This window comes from Kogia breviceps, chromosome 3, assembly GCF_026419965.1.
Source record: "Kogia breviceps isolate mKogBre1 chromosome 3, mKogBre1 haplotype 1, whole genome shotgun sequence".
NCBI classification, from domain to species: Eukaryota; Metazoa; Chordata; class Mammalia; order Artiodactyla; family Physeteridae; genus Kogia; species Kogia breviceps.
Window position 1 is genome coordinate 36732860 of NC_081312.1, and position 16612 is coordinate 36749471.

Here is a 16612-nt window from a genome sequence, read left to right on the forward strand (position 1 = left end):
TGGTTGATTCTGGACATCAGTGTCACCAGTGTGGATGGAGGACTCAAAAGCATGCATAGTATATAAGCAAATAATACATAATGAGCAGGGAAACCCTCCAAGGAGTGAAAGTCCAGAATAATATAAAACAAATCAGAAGCCAATAAGAATAAAACAAGTGAAACAGGTGTAAGTAGCAAGTAATAGAGATGGCAGGAGTAGGGGATAAAGCATATAAAGCATATAAATATGAGAAATAACTAGGAACATAGCAGAAAAAGGACCAGAGGTTAGGGTCCATGACCTGTAAACAATACAGAAAATGCTTTTTCAAAGCATCATAAACACAGTATTGGTCAAAACTATACCTGGCTCAAGCCTCCATTTTCCAACTCAAAGGAATTTCAGAATAGAGTTGTAAAAATGGCTAAGTATAAAAGTAAGTGATTAAAAGGCTTACCATTAGAGAAAACCACAGTGTGGAAGCTACTCAGCAAAATACCTCAAGTATACAAAGGGTAATTATGCAAACTTTCTAGTAAAGAAACAAAAATTGAAGCTAATCTGCAGCAAGAAGAATTTAGGTCAGATTTAAGAAAAACTTCAGCACCAGACAGGTTACCACAGATAGACTTAAGGCCTAGGATAAGTTAGAAAGATGATAGCTTTGGAAATAGGCACAGTCACCCTTGAGCAGGGGACTTAGGAGCAGAGGAGAAGGCAGGTTGAATGACTTGACATCAGGCTAAGACATCTATGCTCAGTCTTCCGATTTTCATACTGTAAGACAGCTTCAGCTGATACAAGGGAGAGGAAAACTCCTTCCCTGGCAGAGGAGAGCAATGAACAAGGGAAAGACAGGAAGGCTCTCCTATTGATTCCAGGAGGCCAGTGTCGCCCTGGGGAGGAGACAGGTTATCTGATTTCATCAAGAGATGATGCCTGGTGTGCTGCTGTTTTGGAAGTGTGGTCAAGTCTAAAGTTGTTATTTTAGAGCAGGGTTTCTCCACTGTGGCACTACTGACATTCTGGACTGGATAATTCTTGGTTGTGGGGACTGTCCTGTGGAGTATATTTAGCAGCTTCCCCAACCTCCACCTACTAGATACCAGCAACACCTGGCCAAAAAATGCCCAGACGACAAATGACCATGTAAGGTATCTTCATTGAAAGATGAGGAAACAAATTAAATTTAAAAGGAAAGATATTTCAAGAGCTATCCAGGGGACAAGCAACTAATAACCTTTCAAAAGGGAAATAATAACACACTGACACATGAAAATTTAAATTTAATCTTTAGAAAAACTTTACAAGTGGAAAAGTCCTAAAACAATTTTTAAGTTAAAGATACTTTTCAGATCTTACAGAAGCTAAAAGACATAACGGTACAGTAGTTTCCCTGCGGTTTTCATTTTGCTCTGTGTTTCATTAACGTAGCATTCAATAACAACGCATGGAATTCTCATTAAAAGATGCTTCCTTTAGTTCCAAAATCATTAACAAAGCAAATGCACTTAGTCTGCTTCCAAAATATTAATTTATTTTAGGTAAACACATGTATAAATTTGTAGATGCAATCTCTTAAGAGAGGCATACTAAATTCCTACCTATGAATATATTATTCTTGAAAGGTCTGATACCAGCAGTAAAAGCCTGGCCTTGCTGGCTTTGGTCAGCAGTCACAGTAGCTGACAAAAGTGGTTTTGTCCACTAGAGGGAACTCAGCTTGTCATATTGTTCCCAGAACAAACAGAAGTACAACAGTGAACAAAATAGGAAAGAGAGAGAAACTTGTGTGTGTGTGTGTGTGTGTGTGTGTGTGTGTGTGTGTTGCACACTAGGCTGGGGAGGGGGAAGAGAGGACAGCAGAAAAATAAACTCTAGAGCTAAACTCAACCTCTAGGTCACCTTAATATTTGTATAAAGAAGAAGGAAACCAAAAAAAACCTAATCACATTTTCAAAGCATTTCTTTTCCCTGTGCAAAATAAATAAAAAGGCAATATCCAAAATCAGGTAGTCTTTTTTTTAAAAAAAATCCCCATATTTTTATAGAAGTCATTAAGATTTCTGTTCTTACTAAAAATAGTTTATTCCCTTATAAGCCAGAGCTACTAGGCTCTGTTCATTACAAATATTATCTGCACCTAGAATTAACTGCCTGCTAGGCACAGAACAAAGTACATTATTGGGAAGTCTAAGTAATTCTTTAAAAGTCTGTTAAATCAATGCTCAGAAGAACCATAGGTAAAGATTTTACGTTGGCTGTGAAACAGAAAATTTTGGTCGTTAACTATCAAGTGGTTCTTGCAATCAGGACAAATCAGCTTTTTAGTTTTAAAACATTCTTTTAATTACAAAACAATAGTTTCATTGTAGAAATTTTAGAAAATGCAAATCAGCTTAAAAAAGAAAAGAAAAAAATCACCTTCGACCCCACCATCTGCACAAATACCTACTACCATGTGTGTATATATCCTTGTTTTTTTCTATGCATAGAACCACCTTTATTTTTAATCTATAAAAAATGAATCTTTACCTTTTTTCATTTAAATATCTTTCTATATAAATACATACATTTTTATATACAAATATACACAGTTATATATAAATTTTTAATTGAGGTATAATTGACATGTAACATTATATTAGGTTCAGATGATTTGACAACATTATGATTTGATATTTGTATATACTGGGAAATGATCATCACAATAAGTCTATTTAACACCTGTTAACTTTTAAATTTTTACATGGCTGCATAGTATTTCATTGTATGTATCATGACATAGGTACTTTACCTAAACTTTACACTTATAGCATCCCTGACTGTTGATATTTAGGTTGTCTCCAATCGTTCAGTGTGAAAAGCCCTCTAAGGGGGTCCTCTCTTCCTATCTGATGTTGCCACAAAAGCTGCTCTGACACTTATGCCCTCAGAAAAGCCTTACCTATAAAACACCAAGTATACAACCTGGACAAAACTCAAAATCGATGCTGACCCGAGTTTTTCCACATCAGGAAGCCCCTTATCACCACCTTTCCACTTCAGACCGGTCTACGTCCACCTCTAGGGGGCATCCTTCCTGCTCCAAACCACTGCTCCTTTAGGGGGTATCTGCACTTCACTCACAAAATCCTCCCATGTCTTTTGTCTTCTCTCACAAACGACTTTTCCCATTCCCATTCCCCCAGCGAGCATCCTGATTGTGTATGTGGAGGACGGGGGGGGGGACACGACTTCCCAAACAATCCACAACCCCCAACTGGTATTTCAAAAACACACAGGCCTTTATTTTGACAATTAAATTCCTGTTACTGCAGAAACTGTGTCCAACTCTACATGCAGAACTAGAAGCAACTAGGCTTGCAGCAGCTCTGTGATGTGGAAGACAATGCATATTTTTCCTCTCCCTCTGAAAGCATCGTACCCATCACAAGGGTTAATGGCCTAATTCTTTATTATCTTCCCTATCGACATTCATCACAAGACACCCTGCCCAGGAAGACAAGAATGAGAGGTTATTGTTAAGACGGAATGAATGAGACAATGTGTGGCTCTGTTCTTCTGACCTGACAGTGTGACCCAGGCAGGGGGACTGCGGCCAGGGAGGGGTTATGTGCTGGCCTCCACGCATCCCGGCACCGCTGCCCCTGTGTGCTGCGGGCAAACGAACCTGGCTCAGGGGCCCCCCTCTGACTCTCTCCCTCCGGAGCGGTAGCGGGCGAGATGAGGTCGAGGTGCTGCTGAGGGGACGCGGTCTCTCTCAGTGAGAACTGGAGCATTAGATCCAACTCCTGGCGGCCCTCTGCTACCTCAGGTACCCCTCAGACTAGAGTGATGATCGGTTTCGTCTTTACAATGCAAACTATGATGAGCGTCTAAGGATGAGAAGCCACACTGAGGACACCATATGCACCAGCACTTTGGGAAGAATCCTAGTTGCTTAGATCTTTAACCATAAATCAGAAGCTTAGGAAAACGATGTCATGACATTTGTACACCAAGACGGTAACACATCCACTGCCATCAAGAGCCATACTGTCCCTCCCAGGCATTGGTGAGGAGGGACTTCTCTGGCGGTGTTTACGGAAAGCAAAGGCATTTTTGCCTGTTGAGTTGCCACGCGTTCCCCCACAGAAGCTATTCAAATGCATACTGTACTTTCTGGCAAAATCATATTTCTCCAGAGTTGAAGACGAAGACTTTTCTCAAAGACCAGAGCATGAGCCAAAAGAAAAGGCCACAGAAGAAACAGAATCCTTCTCCTGGGAGTTTAAAGTCTTATTCTACCCATGAGCATACAATGGGCTTCTGAAGTGGAAGAGTTTCAGGAAGTTACTGGGGGTCAAGAGAAGGGCAACGGTTTCTTTGTAGTGCTCTGTGTTTTTCTTTCAAAATAAATAAAACAGAAACAAAACAAAAAGAACCCCAAAGTCAAAATACAATTTCAGAGAACACCCCAGGTTCCCCAAAGCCAGACTCACTCTGTCGCCACCATCTGGGGAATGGGTTCATCTAGGAGTTCCAAGCTGTGCAGGATCCAGTAGCAGAGCCATGGGCGGCTGGCATCCAGACACTGCAAAAGGAACAGGGCAGAAAACACACCCCTTATTCAGAATCATTCCAAGACCCTGCTGAAAAGGCAGCAGGGTCTCCCACTGTTCAGTGTGAAAAGGGAGACATCTGTCTCCCTCCTGGCAGCCTGGCAAGGAGGAGGAGGACAACCTATGAACAATCAGTGAATGAAGGACACTTTGCCTGGTGGCCTTAGCCAGGAGCTGAAATGACCATATGTGAGAAAAGGACAATGGGACAAAGGAGTTTAACCTGAACCCAATGGGTCCTTCCCTGACAGGCATCCAAAGAAGCCGAGCAGAGGACTTCTCACACGCCAGAAAGTTAAGTGCTACTATTTTCTCAGTGCAGACCCAAGAAGATACACAACCTCAGGAAGGGATTTCCTGGAGTAACTCATTCAGTAAGTAAGTATCTCCTCATGCCAAGCTCTGGGGGCACAGTAATAAGTAAAATTCAGTTCCTACTCTTAAGATACTTTGTTTAGGATGTGTGTGGTTTTCTGTAGAGGAAGAGGGCAATTAGACAGACATGTAAGTGCAAGTGTCTTTCTGGAACAAGGCAGAACAAAACAAATGCATACATATACCCGAATAAACGCTATAATGGGCACATGGAAGAAACTGACTACCTCTGCCTGGGGAGCTGGGAAAGGTTTACGACATGTGAGCAGGTCTTGATCCTAACTCAAGCCATAAATATTCAAGCACTCAAGGCTAGGCAGGCAGGCAGTGTTACTGCCCCAGTTTTACAAATCCAAAGTGTATAAATGAGATCCACAGAGATGAACTTTTTCCAGATTACAGAGAGTAAACATCAGAGATAAGACAAGACTGCCGGTTTCTAGACTCTCAGTCCAGTGCTCTTTCCTTTGGCCCAAACTGCCCTCTTCATAAATGTGCACATAAATGTGCTAGCTCCCCACCTGGGGGCAGCTGGTGTGGTGACAGAAGACACTGCTATGGGTTTCAGTGCCAGCTCCTCCTCTCACTAGCTATGTGCCTTTGGGCAAATACTTAATCTTGCTATGCCTATTTCCTTATCTATAAAGAAATAAAGACTTACCTACCCCCTGGAGTAGCTGTGAGGATTAAATGAGACAATGAACAGCAAGCTTTTAGCACACTCTTCAGTGAATTGTTAGCTGTCATGGTATTAATTGTATCAGGGTTGCCTGGACCCTAATCATTGAAGACTGAATACTGAAAGTCCACAGGCCAAACATAACCCAGGGATGTGTCCTGCTTGTTCCCTGTAGTGATTTGTTTAACTAGAATTGGTTGTAACATTTACGTGTTGAGAGATCCACAGAGAAATCTGAATTTCTGGCTTCATTTGAAAAAACAAGAAGAGATCTGGCAACCCTGGGTCTGCACTGCTGTTTGGCAGCAACTGGCAGGAACAGAGTAAAAGCATGGGTCCTCTGCTTTGCCTTAGCTCCACCCCGCACACCCTCCCCCAACCAAGCCCATATCTCTCGTTTATGCTACCCGCTTGGGTCTATAGGCCCAAATTCCTGCTGTAAATAATCAAATGTAGAACCCCCAAATAAAAGCAAATTAAAAGCAGAGCTGCTCTATGTAAAGTGGGGCAGGGAAACTGGCAGCCTCTGGTTCACATTTACCCTCTGGCTGCTACTCACCCCTATTCCCAACACCCCTCCCCTCCACCTCCGCTGCCCTCCCCTGAGCCCCTCTCTGGACCCCTAGGGCTCTAAGGTATATTGATTTATGATCCACTCCACGTTTGGGCATTTTTACAGTGTTAAACCACAGGACTACTCTTTGGGACTTATATGCTGGCCCTTTGGCCGGCAGAGAAATCAGATCAGCTTACATGGCCAAGGGGTGGGGAGGAACAGGTATCTAGACCACCTTTTAGCGGTCAAGGGGTGTCTAGAAGAACACCATGTGAACCCCCCTCAGCCACGATGGGGGTGAAAACCCCACCCCATCTGGGACCTCCACTGGCTCTGAGGGAGGACGAGACTAGAGATCGGGTTCTGTCCTTTCGGAAGTAGGAGTCCCCGCTCTGTGGGGCAGAGCTGCTGCGGACCGGTTCCCACCAGGGCCACACGACGGGGCGAGTGAATCTGCGACAAGGCAAGCCCGTAGTGTCTTTTACATCCAAACAGTGAAAAAGGAGAAAGATCTGACTGATACTTTGACAGAGAAAGCTCCTGGGCAAGGTGTTTACCTCGTAGGCATCTGTCAGCTGTCGGAGGCCTCTCTTCAGATAATGGAAGTGCTTCTCCCTCTGCAAAATAAGCCTGGAAAGATAAAGAGCTTTGTAAACCTACTCTAACAGCCTCGGCTTCCCCCACTACAGAACACAGGTACACACGTGCACACACTCACTCACACCTTCTGGTCATCTCCCCACAGTCAATGAGTAGAAAACAGCAACTTCTTTAGCTCCCCAGAGCGGCTAAACCAGAGAAAAGAGGCCAGCCTCTGAACATCCCTAACGTGTCTGGAAATGGCGCTGGCAAACGTTTGGGGCGGGGCTTCCCTGGTGGCACAGTGGTAAAGAATCCGCCTTCCAATACAGGGGACATGGGTTCGAGCCCTGGTCGGGGAGCTAGGATCTCACATGACGCAGGACAACTAAGCTCGCGCGCCACAACTACCGAGCTCGCGCGCCTCAACGAGAGACAGCCTTGCATGCTGCCGACTGTGGAGCCCACGCCCTCTGGACCCCAACAAAGAGCCCGTGCACTGCAACCAAAGATCCTGCATGCCTCAGCGAAGATCCGGCGTGCCGCAACAAACACACGGTGCAGCCAAAACACAAATAAATAAAATGTTAAAAAAAAAAAAAAAAATCCTGCAGCCAAAAAAATAAATAAATAAATAAAATGTTAGAAACAAACTCTCCTTCGTGGCTGGTAGCTTTGGGCTAGAAATGTCCCTGTGAGCACACTTAGCCAGGCATAGTAACAAACCACCCAGAAAGTTCCTCCAGGGTCTAGCTGAGGACAGATACCTTGCAGCTCCCCATCCTGTAAGCAATTTAAATCTGAGCCTCGCCACTTCCCTGATTTGGTTAGCCTCTGTCTTCTCTGAAGTCTGTGGTTTGTACCCTGCCTGCCCCTCACTCATCCATCTAGTATTCCCTCCCCGAAATTCCACCCCCCACACGCTGACCCACAGCCCTGGCCTGAGGATCAAGTCTGTACTCTGCAGCCAGTCGCTCTCCTCGGCCCTGATGTCAGCAACACTGGCTCTAAGATGGACTGTGCTGGCCATGGCCACCTGCACTGGCAGGCAGAGGACAGGGGCTGCACTTCTTGCTGGGTCTTACAGAAGCGGTCTGTGTGACTACAGAAGGAAAGGAAAAAGTAAAGAATTTAAGACATTCACTGTGCTTGCTGATTCCAGAAATAAAATGAAAGAAGAACCACTCTCTTTCCTAGGTATTCAGTTCAACAACTGTTTATTGAACTCCCACTGTACTGTGCGCAGAAGAAGTAGTCTTTACTTCAAAAAGTCTTCTAGGGCTTCCCTGGTGGCGCAGTGGTTGAGAGTCCGCCTGCCGATGCAGGGGACACGGGTTCGTGCCCCGGTCCGGGAGGATCCCACATGCTGCGGAGTGTCTGGGCCCGTGAGCCATGGCCGCTGAGCCTGCGCATCCGGAGCCTGTGCTCCACAATGGGAGAGGCCACAACAGTGAGAGGCCCGCGTACCGCACAAAAAAAAAAAAAAAAAAAAGTCTTCTAATTCAGTACTGGAAATGAGATAAGGACATAAGCGGCTAAAATATGAGGAAAACTGGGTAGGTTTCATAAAGGGAAAACAGATAAAATACTAGAGGCTCTAAAGGGTTTGGGGGAGGGCATCTCATTCAGAAAACAACGATCAGGGAAGGTTGTGTGAACAGGTGGAATAGGGAATTTGCGACAACATGGATGGAACTTGAGGACATCATGCTATGTGAAATGAGTCAAATAGAAAAAGATAAATACTGCTCGATCTCACTCATATGTGGCACTCTAGGGTTCCACCAAAAAAACAAGAAACAAAAGCCCTGAGTTTGTGGATACAGAAAACAGATTGGTGGTTGCCTGAGGTGAGAAGCGGAGAGGGAGGGCAGTGACATGCGTGAAGGGGGTCAAAAGGTACAAACCTCCAGTTATAAAATAAATAAGTCATGAAAATGTAATGTACAGCACAGTGATATAGTTAATAATACTGTACTGCATATTTAAAAGTAACTAGGAGAGTGGATCTCAAAAGGTCTCAACACAAGAAAAAGAATTTATAACTATATATGGTGCTGAATGTTAACTGGACTTACTGTGGTGACCGTTTTGCAATACACACAAATGTTGAATCATTACATTGCACACCTGAAATGAATATAATGTTATGTCAGTTATACCTCAATTTAAAAAAATAGGCAAAGGAAAACCCTGAGGGTTTTCAGCTGAGAAAAAAATGACCAGACTTGTGCTTTAGAAAACTTACCTAACCACAGTAGGTATTCAATATGTGTTTACAAACTGTACTGATGAAAGCACTAAGTGGGGAGACGAGATGAGGTGGGAAGACAGGGTAAGATGCTGTTAAGGGTCAACCAGGTGGGAAGAACTTAGAGTTCTGAGGGCTCCACCTAGCACGGTGCCCAAGACAAGCTGACTGTGGACAGGTGGACTCTAAAGCACTGGAAGTGTGTTCAGGTGGGGATGTCAGTCACATTGCTGGAAACACATGTGAGACTCTGGAGAGGGATCCAGGTGACACAGGCAGACTAGGAATCATTTATCTGCAAGCAAGTGACAGGTGAAGCGGCAGGAGTAGAGGACAGAGCAGAGAGAAAAGTCTGAAGGCAGAACTGAGGGAAGACCCACCTTTAAGGGCTTGGAGGACCAGGAGCCAGAGGAGAGAAGTAAAGAGCAGTACACAAGCAGATGAAGGGCAAAGGCGGTGTCGCCTCGCAGGCAGAGCAGGAGGAGAGAATTTCATGGAGGTTTTTAAACAGCGGCAAACAGTGCAGTCAGAGTGAGGAAAAAGAGGACAAACTACGAAGTGGCTGGTGACCTTCAAGAGAGTTCAGGGAGTGAGGAGAGCAGATTCCAGATCATAAAGAAGAGACGGCCAGACTCAATTTCTCTCTCAAGGAGGTCCAGGGGTCAGGGCTCAGTGTGCACAGGGACAGGTGTGAGGGCGTCAGGAGGAGAGGTGAGTCTGAAAATGATGAATGAGTCTACATTCTCAGGGACAGAAACGATGGGAGAGTGTGAAGTTAGACAAACAGAGGACTCTGAAGTGGGGAAGAGGGAAACCGAGGAAACGTGGGACAGCCTCCGTTTTCTCAGGAATTAGGAGGCAAGACCTGGCAGAGTGTGGGTTGGCCATCACGGGGAATATGTTAAGAAATCTACACAAGATGAATGAAGGATGATAAGCCAGAGTGAAGGCCCAGCCGAAGCTGAGGGATATAAATTTTTGATGAAGCCATTCAGAAGGCACTGTTGTACGATTTTCTTTCTTGGCAATCTTGCTAGGACCCTTTAGCAGAAGCAGTGACAGGGGTACTGTGGTTAGGGCTCGTAAGACAGGAAGAGCAGAAAGGTAGAGAGAGGTGTGAGGGAACGGAATGAGATCAGCGGAGAGCTGAAGAGGGCACACACCGCGCAGCCTGGCCCTGGCTGTGCAGGCTGAGTGTGGCCAGCATAGGTGTGATGGACGAGAAAAGCCAGGAGGGCACAGGAGACCGTTAACGGGGCAGGCCGGGACCCACTCAAGAAGTGAGAGGAGGCTGAGAAACCCAATCCAGGTGAGGGCAAGCACGGAATTTGGAGGCAGAACTCCTGACTCCTAACTATGAAAAGGATCAAGTCACAGAGGGTTTTCTACGGGCCAGTTCTTTTCAGTCTGAAAAATAGTCAGAGGAATTTGAATGGGCCAAATACCCTGGGATGCCAAGCCACAGAGGAGAGAAGGGAGAATACTCTGTTCCAATAAAGAGAACACTTTCCACCTCATTTAAAATGTCGGGGGCTTCCCTGGTGGCGCAGTGGTTGAGAATCCGCCTGCTGATGCAGGAGTCACGGGTTCGTGCCCTGGTCCGGGAAGATCCCACATGCCGCGGAGCAACTACGCCCGTGAGCCATGGCCGCTAGGCCTGTGCGTCCAGAGCCTGTGCTCCACAACGGGAGAGGCCACAACAGTGAGAGGCCCGCATACCGCAAAAAAAAAAATAAATAAATAAATAAAAATAAATAAATAAAATGTCGGGCAAGGGGAGGGGGAAGGGGAAGCTGGGACGAAGTGAGAGAGTGGCATGGACATATATACACTACCAAACGTAAAACAGATAGCTAGTGGGAAGCAGCCGCATAGCACAGGGAGGTCAGCTCGGTGCTTTGTGGCCACCTAGAGGGGTGGGATAGGGAGGGTGGGAGGCAGGGAGACTCAAGAGGGGAGAGATATGGGAACATATGTATATGTATAACTGATTCACTTTGTTGTAAAGCAGAAACTAACACACCATTGTAAAACAGTTATACTTCAATAAAGATGTTAAAAAAATAAAATAAACTGTCAGGCAAGACAGCATTAAAGGTTTCTTGTGAATAAAATTTTGTGATCCTAAGTGTAATGCTGGGGAAAGGGACCAGGTATTGACTGGAATTCCCTGTTGGGTCTGCCTGCCTACTGCATACCCTATAACCCCATGAAGGGAGCTTGCATCTAGCTTCAGCACCTGGGCCCAGCACAGAGCAGGCTCTCAACATTTACTGCCATGAACAAGAGAGAGAATAGAGGAATGGTAGCATCAGTTTCTGACTAGCCAGAAGAGACTTCTCCCTGGGTACGTGTCCTGTCAATTAAAAAGAATGACAAGCCTCAAAGGAAAAGTTAAAATGCGAGCAAGCAGAGAGGACAAGGAGGCGTTGGTGAGATTGCAGATGGCATCCACTCTGGCTCAGGGGTGCTTCCCATCAGTCTCTCGTGTGGTCACACATGCCACACTGCAGGAGACCTGTCAGCCAGGGGTTAAACTTCCCTGGAGGACTCGGTATTTCTAGAGAGCTGAATTAAGCCACAAACAAATCCTTCCCCTTATTGTGGGGAAAACAAAAAACCAACCCTGGAGAATGAACCCTTTCCCTTGTCTTCTCACTCCTCTCACTTGACAAGGGGCTTGTCAGTCCTAGGAAATGAAAGACCTCAGAGGCAAAGGCTTTTCTACGTGTAGGGAGGAAGAGACTCTGGCTACTCCTCAGGATCCTGAAGTGACAAGAAGCTACCTGAAGCCTCGCCTGACCAGAAACATCTAACTGAAAGAAGCTTCCAGGCACCTTTTCTGCAGCTCTGAGTTGGTCCTTAGAGGTTGGGACCTGAGGCAGCCCAAAGGGGGCTCATAGCTCTCCTCCCACCCTGAACCTCACTCACAGATAGCCAGGCCCTGGAAGCCCTGCTAAGAGGGAACTAGTGAATTCCTTTAGTTGGTTTCATTTGAAGACCAACTTGAGCCACAAGCAGGGGAAGAGAAATTTCTTTCAGTGACTTTTTCCACAAGGGAAACTGTCCTTTCACTTTCGTCTACTTAATCATAAACACACCTACACATGCATGCAAGCACACACACAAAAATGCTAATATGTAAATGTTATTCTAAAATCTCGGGAAATGTTTGTTTATCTAGAGCTTCAAGGGCCACAATGCTGATTGAATTTTAACGTCTTCTTTGAGGTTTATGATTCTTTTAAATTGAAGGGACATATATCCAGTTTCTTTTGGTCAGCCAGAGACTGCACTAAGAGCCTTACTGTTATGGACTAAATTGTGTCTCCCCCCCATCCCCAAATTTCATATGTTGAAGCCCTAACCCCCAGTGTGACTGCATTTGAAGATGGGACCTTTAAAGAGGTACTTAAGGTTAAATGGGAGCTGGTGATCCTATAAAAAGAGTGACACTGGGGGGGAGTCCAAACAGAGAAAAGGTCATGTGAACACACAGTGAGAAGGCGGCCTCTGCAAGCCAAGGAGAGAGACCTCAGGAGAAACCAACCCTGCCAGAACCCTGATCTTGGAATTCCAGCCTCCCAACCTGTGAGAAAACAAATTTCTGTTGTTTAAGCCACCCCCCATCAGTGGTATTTGATTATAGCAGCCCTAGCAAACTAATACTCTTACCACTCTTTTATTCTCAAGTCACCTCTAGATCTAAAACTCTTTTCTGTGTAGGGCATTAGAAAAGAAAAGCTAGAGCTCTTTCCCTCTCCTTTCTGCATAATTCAGCCCCAAAGCCATTCAATTAGGTGGAGCAGAACAAGACAGGCTCTGCGCAGGAGGGGGGTGGCAGGGCACACTCCAGGGCACACTGCAGGGCACAGGTGCTCAACTGGCTGAGGAGGGCATCTGTGTGGCTGTGGAGAGAGGGGGTGCGAGATTGGGACACACAGGAATGACCAAATAAATACAGATATTTAGGATACTGGCAGTCTGGTTCCACTGTTGGAGAAGTAACTTAGAAATACTTGTGTACCGTGCAGCATGTGCAGTACAGTCCCATGCCCTCACCAAGCTCCAGTCACGCTGCCTTGGGTGCACTGCACTCTGCTCTTTTCGGTCTCAGAGCTGTGGCTCATGTTTTCCCTCTGCCTGGAAAAGTCCCATCACCTCCTAAACTGGCCAATTCCTACTCACCCTCCAGGTCTCAGCCTAAGAGTCACTTTCTCTGCGAGGCCTCTGCTACCAGACTTAACATCTACATCCCCCCAAAACTCTTATGTTGAAATCCTAATCCCCAATGCGATGGTATTAGGAGGTGGGGACCTCTCTGCATGGTGATTAGGTGGTGAGGGTAAAGTTCCCATGAAGGGATTAGTGCTCTTATAAAAGAGACCCCAGAGAGCTTCTTCCGCCAGTTGAGAATACAGTGAGAAGATGCCATCTATGAACCAGAGGGGCGGGTCCTCGCCAGATGCCAGATCTGCTGGTGCCTTGATCTTGGACTTCCCAGGCTCCAGAACTGTGAGAAATAAACATTAAGTCACCCAATCTACAGGAAGTTGCTACAGCAGCCCAAATAGACTGAGACACCTTCCCTAATTTACATCCAACCTAATTTACACCCTCCCTGTTACTCTCTCTCGGAGCGCCACGTTCCCTTCTTAAGACAGTTACCCCTGGGCTTCCCTGGTGGCGCAGTGGTTGAGAATCCGCCGGCCAACGCAGAGGACACGGGTTTGAGCCCTGGTCCGGGAAGATCCCACATGCTGCAGAGCAACTAAGCTCGTGCGCCACAACTACTGAGCCTGAGCTCTAGAGCCCGCAAGCCACAACTACTGAGCCCGCATGCCACAACTACTGAAGCCCGCGCGCCTAGAGCCTGTGTTCCGCAACAAGAGAAGCCACCGCAGTGAGAAGCCCGTGCACTGCAATGAAGAGTAGCCCCCGCTCGCCGCAACTAGGGAGAAGCCCACATGCAACAAAGAAGACCCAATGCAGCCAAAAATAAATAAATAAAAGAAAGAAATTTATTTTTTAAAAAGAGAGAGAGAGAGAGAGACAGTCACCCCCTTGGTAACTATGTTCTTTGAATTCATTTGTTTAATAACTACCTTCCCCATGATACTGAGAGCCCATGAGGAGCAGGACCTGGGTCAGCCTTGCTCACCCTGTTCCCAGAGCCCAGCAGTGCCTGATCCCCTAGATACCATTGCCAAATGGGTGAAGGAATGAATGACTTTAAATGAACACAGCAGACCAAATGACAGCAAACACACTCCCTCCCCCTAAACATGGACCATCCCTGAGACTCATGCCTTTGTTTGTGACACATGAGAGAACAGGGATTCAGTCCATTGTTGGCTGCTAGGAGGGTTTTAAACCCACTAAAGCCAGGGGCTTCTCCAGTCAAAAAGTAAGCCTCTCGCACATAAGCAGTAAGTCACTTGAGAGAGGGTGGGAGGGAAGATGAACTTACTTGTGTGAACCTTGGAAAGAACAACAGTATGAAGGACCACATCTTTTTTTTTTTTTTTTTTTTTTTTCAGTATGCGAGCCTCTCACTGTTGTGGCCTCTCCCGTTGCGGAGCACAGGCTCCGGACGCGCAGGCTCACTGGCCATGGCTCACGGGCCCAGCCGCTCCGCGGCATGTGGGATCTTCCCGGACCGGGGCACGAACCCGTGTCCCCTGCATCGGCAGGCGGACTCTCAACCACTGCGCCACCAGGGAAGCCCCAAGGACCACATCTTTTAACTGCTCAGGATTTGGGAAATGCTAAAGTATCATCACATACAGAAATGGCAGACAACATGAAAGCTGAGCCAGTGCCCGTATGAAAACTGCTTTGAGAGCTTAACTCAAGAGCATTTTGGCTTCAGAGCAACTGCCAACACTTAACCTTTAGTGCTCTATTAGCATTATCAATATTTCTCCCTTACAAGGAGCACCAGGCTACTTTTTCCCAAGAAAAAAACAATTTTTTGTTTGTTTGTTTTTTGGCCACGCTGCACAGCTTGAGGGATCTCAGTTCCCAGACCAGGAACTGAACCTGGGTTACAGCAGCGAAAGCCCGGAATCCTAACCACTAGGTCACCAGGGAACTCCCTGACAATTTAAAAATTTTATGTGAGTGTATGTGAGTGTGCGTGCGTGCGTGTGTGCGTGTGTGTGCGTGTGTGTGTGGTTTATGCATTTCAGGTGTCTTACTAAAGCTAATGCAATACATGGAAAAGGGTAAATTCATAAGCATGTGAAACTGTGAGAATGACTAACCACGGGGAAAGAAAAATTAACTTTTATGGGAAAGCAGGATACTGATAAACAAAACTGTTCAAAGCATGGTCCAAAAGCTCCTTGGCAGGGACCACCTCACTCCAGGTGAGAATGCATGTTTCACAGTCTGAGAGTGAGTTAAATCATTTCTGGGATGGGGCAGACACTGCAGAATGTAACAACATTCAGCTTCAGCCTTGAATTTCAGCCCAAACTTCTATTTGGCAGTGGCTCTGAAAGGCTGAATAGATGGATGCCTCGCTCGGCATCATTCCTGGCATCCCTGGACCTGGGCATGGTCAGTGATCCTAGGAGTGTGTGTGATTCTGCCATATCCGATCAGCAGCATGACCTCAGAAACACAAACAAGCCATGTCACCTAGATTAATTGCTCTATCTGAATATTCACTTTAGCTAACAAGGAAGTTTTGTTCCTGCAATACAATACTAGACTTTTAAAATTTGACTAGTAAAATGTTAAATATTGTAATTGTGATAGTAATTTAAAATGCTGATAAATGTTCATATTTATTCTTCAACCCCAGAAGTTCATTCTATCGTGAAGATGTTTGGCTCCAGCCTTATACTGATAAGTTGATTTACATTCTCAGCCATTTGGCCACAGTGTGTAATATCTCTAATATTAATTAGCATGCTGTGACATAAGATGCTAATTAGCATCCTTTAAAACACTCATTTGCAGAGCAACAATGATAAAATAGGAAATGTCAGATTCCTGACATAAACCCAGAGCCCTGGTATATTCTACTTCCACAAAGGATACAAACCCAACAGAAACATTTTTGTTTTCCACCCACACCTGACCTAAGACCTATGAATCAGGGGATTTTGCTCCTTTACTGTCCTCTACCACCACTCCCAAAACACAGCTTCCTCCCAGATTATAACCTCCTATTCTCCCTCCCATCTCAGTAAGAATAAAAGGAAAGTCCAGGGGCTCCAATCTGATGGTGGGTGAAAAAGGAATGTCAAATGATCAAAGGTCCCTTTGGAAATACAGAGGATATGTGTCCACAGAGCTGGAGACAGGGCACAGTGACTCAGAGCACAATCAGGTGAGTCATGCGATGCAACTCTAACTACAAACCCCTCCTAAAGCCACCATGCACCTCACCATCACCAAGTCCTACCACCTCTGGGGAAACAGCCTGTACTGGGCAGAGAGCTCCTTCTCCCCGAGCTGTTTACACAAATGGTGTCATTTGCTAAGCTCCAACTGTGGCTCACGACAACAACAATAATTCATTTACTGAGGTCTGGGCTATGGGTTAAAGTAGCAACTTAGGTTAACAGTTTGGA

General features: G+C 45.7%; 1 protein-coding gene across 4 annotated transcripts in view; it reads right to left on the minus strand.

Annotated features, from left to right (window-relative positions):
- FNTB (farnesyltransferase, CAAX box, subunit beta) overlaps positions 1-16612 on the minus strand; it is a 96151-nt gene that overhangs the window by 58607 nt on the left and 20932 nt on the right. For all 4 annotated transcript variants that reach the window (XR_010839522.1, XM_067028317.1, XM_059059076.2 and 1 more), the window contains exons 3-4: positions 6754-6826; positions 4467-4558 (exon numbers count right to left, since the gene is read on the minus strand). Coding sequence is in view for 3 of the 4 variants with exons in the window: in XM_067028317.1 (XP_066884418.1) it covers positions 4467-4558; positions 6754-6826 (165 nt within the window). In the remaining variant the exon portion in view is untranslated. The remainder of the gene's footprint in view (positions 1-4466; positions 4559-6753; positions 6827-16612) is intronic.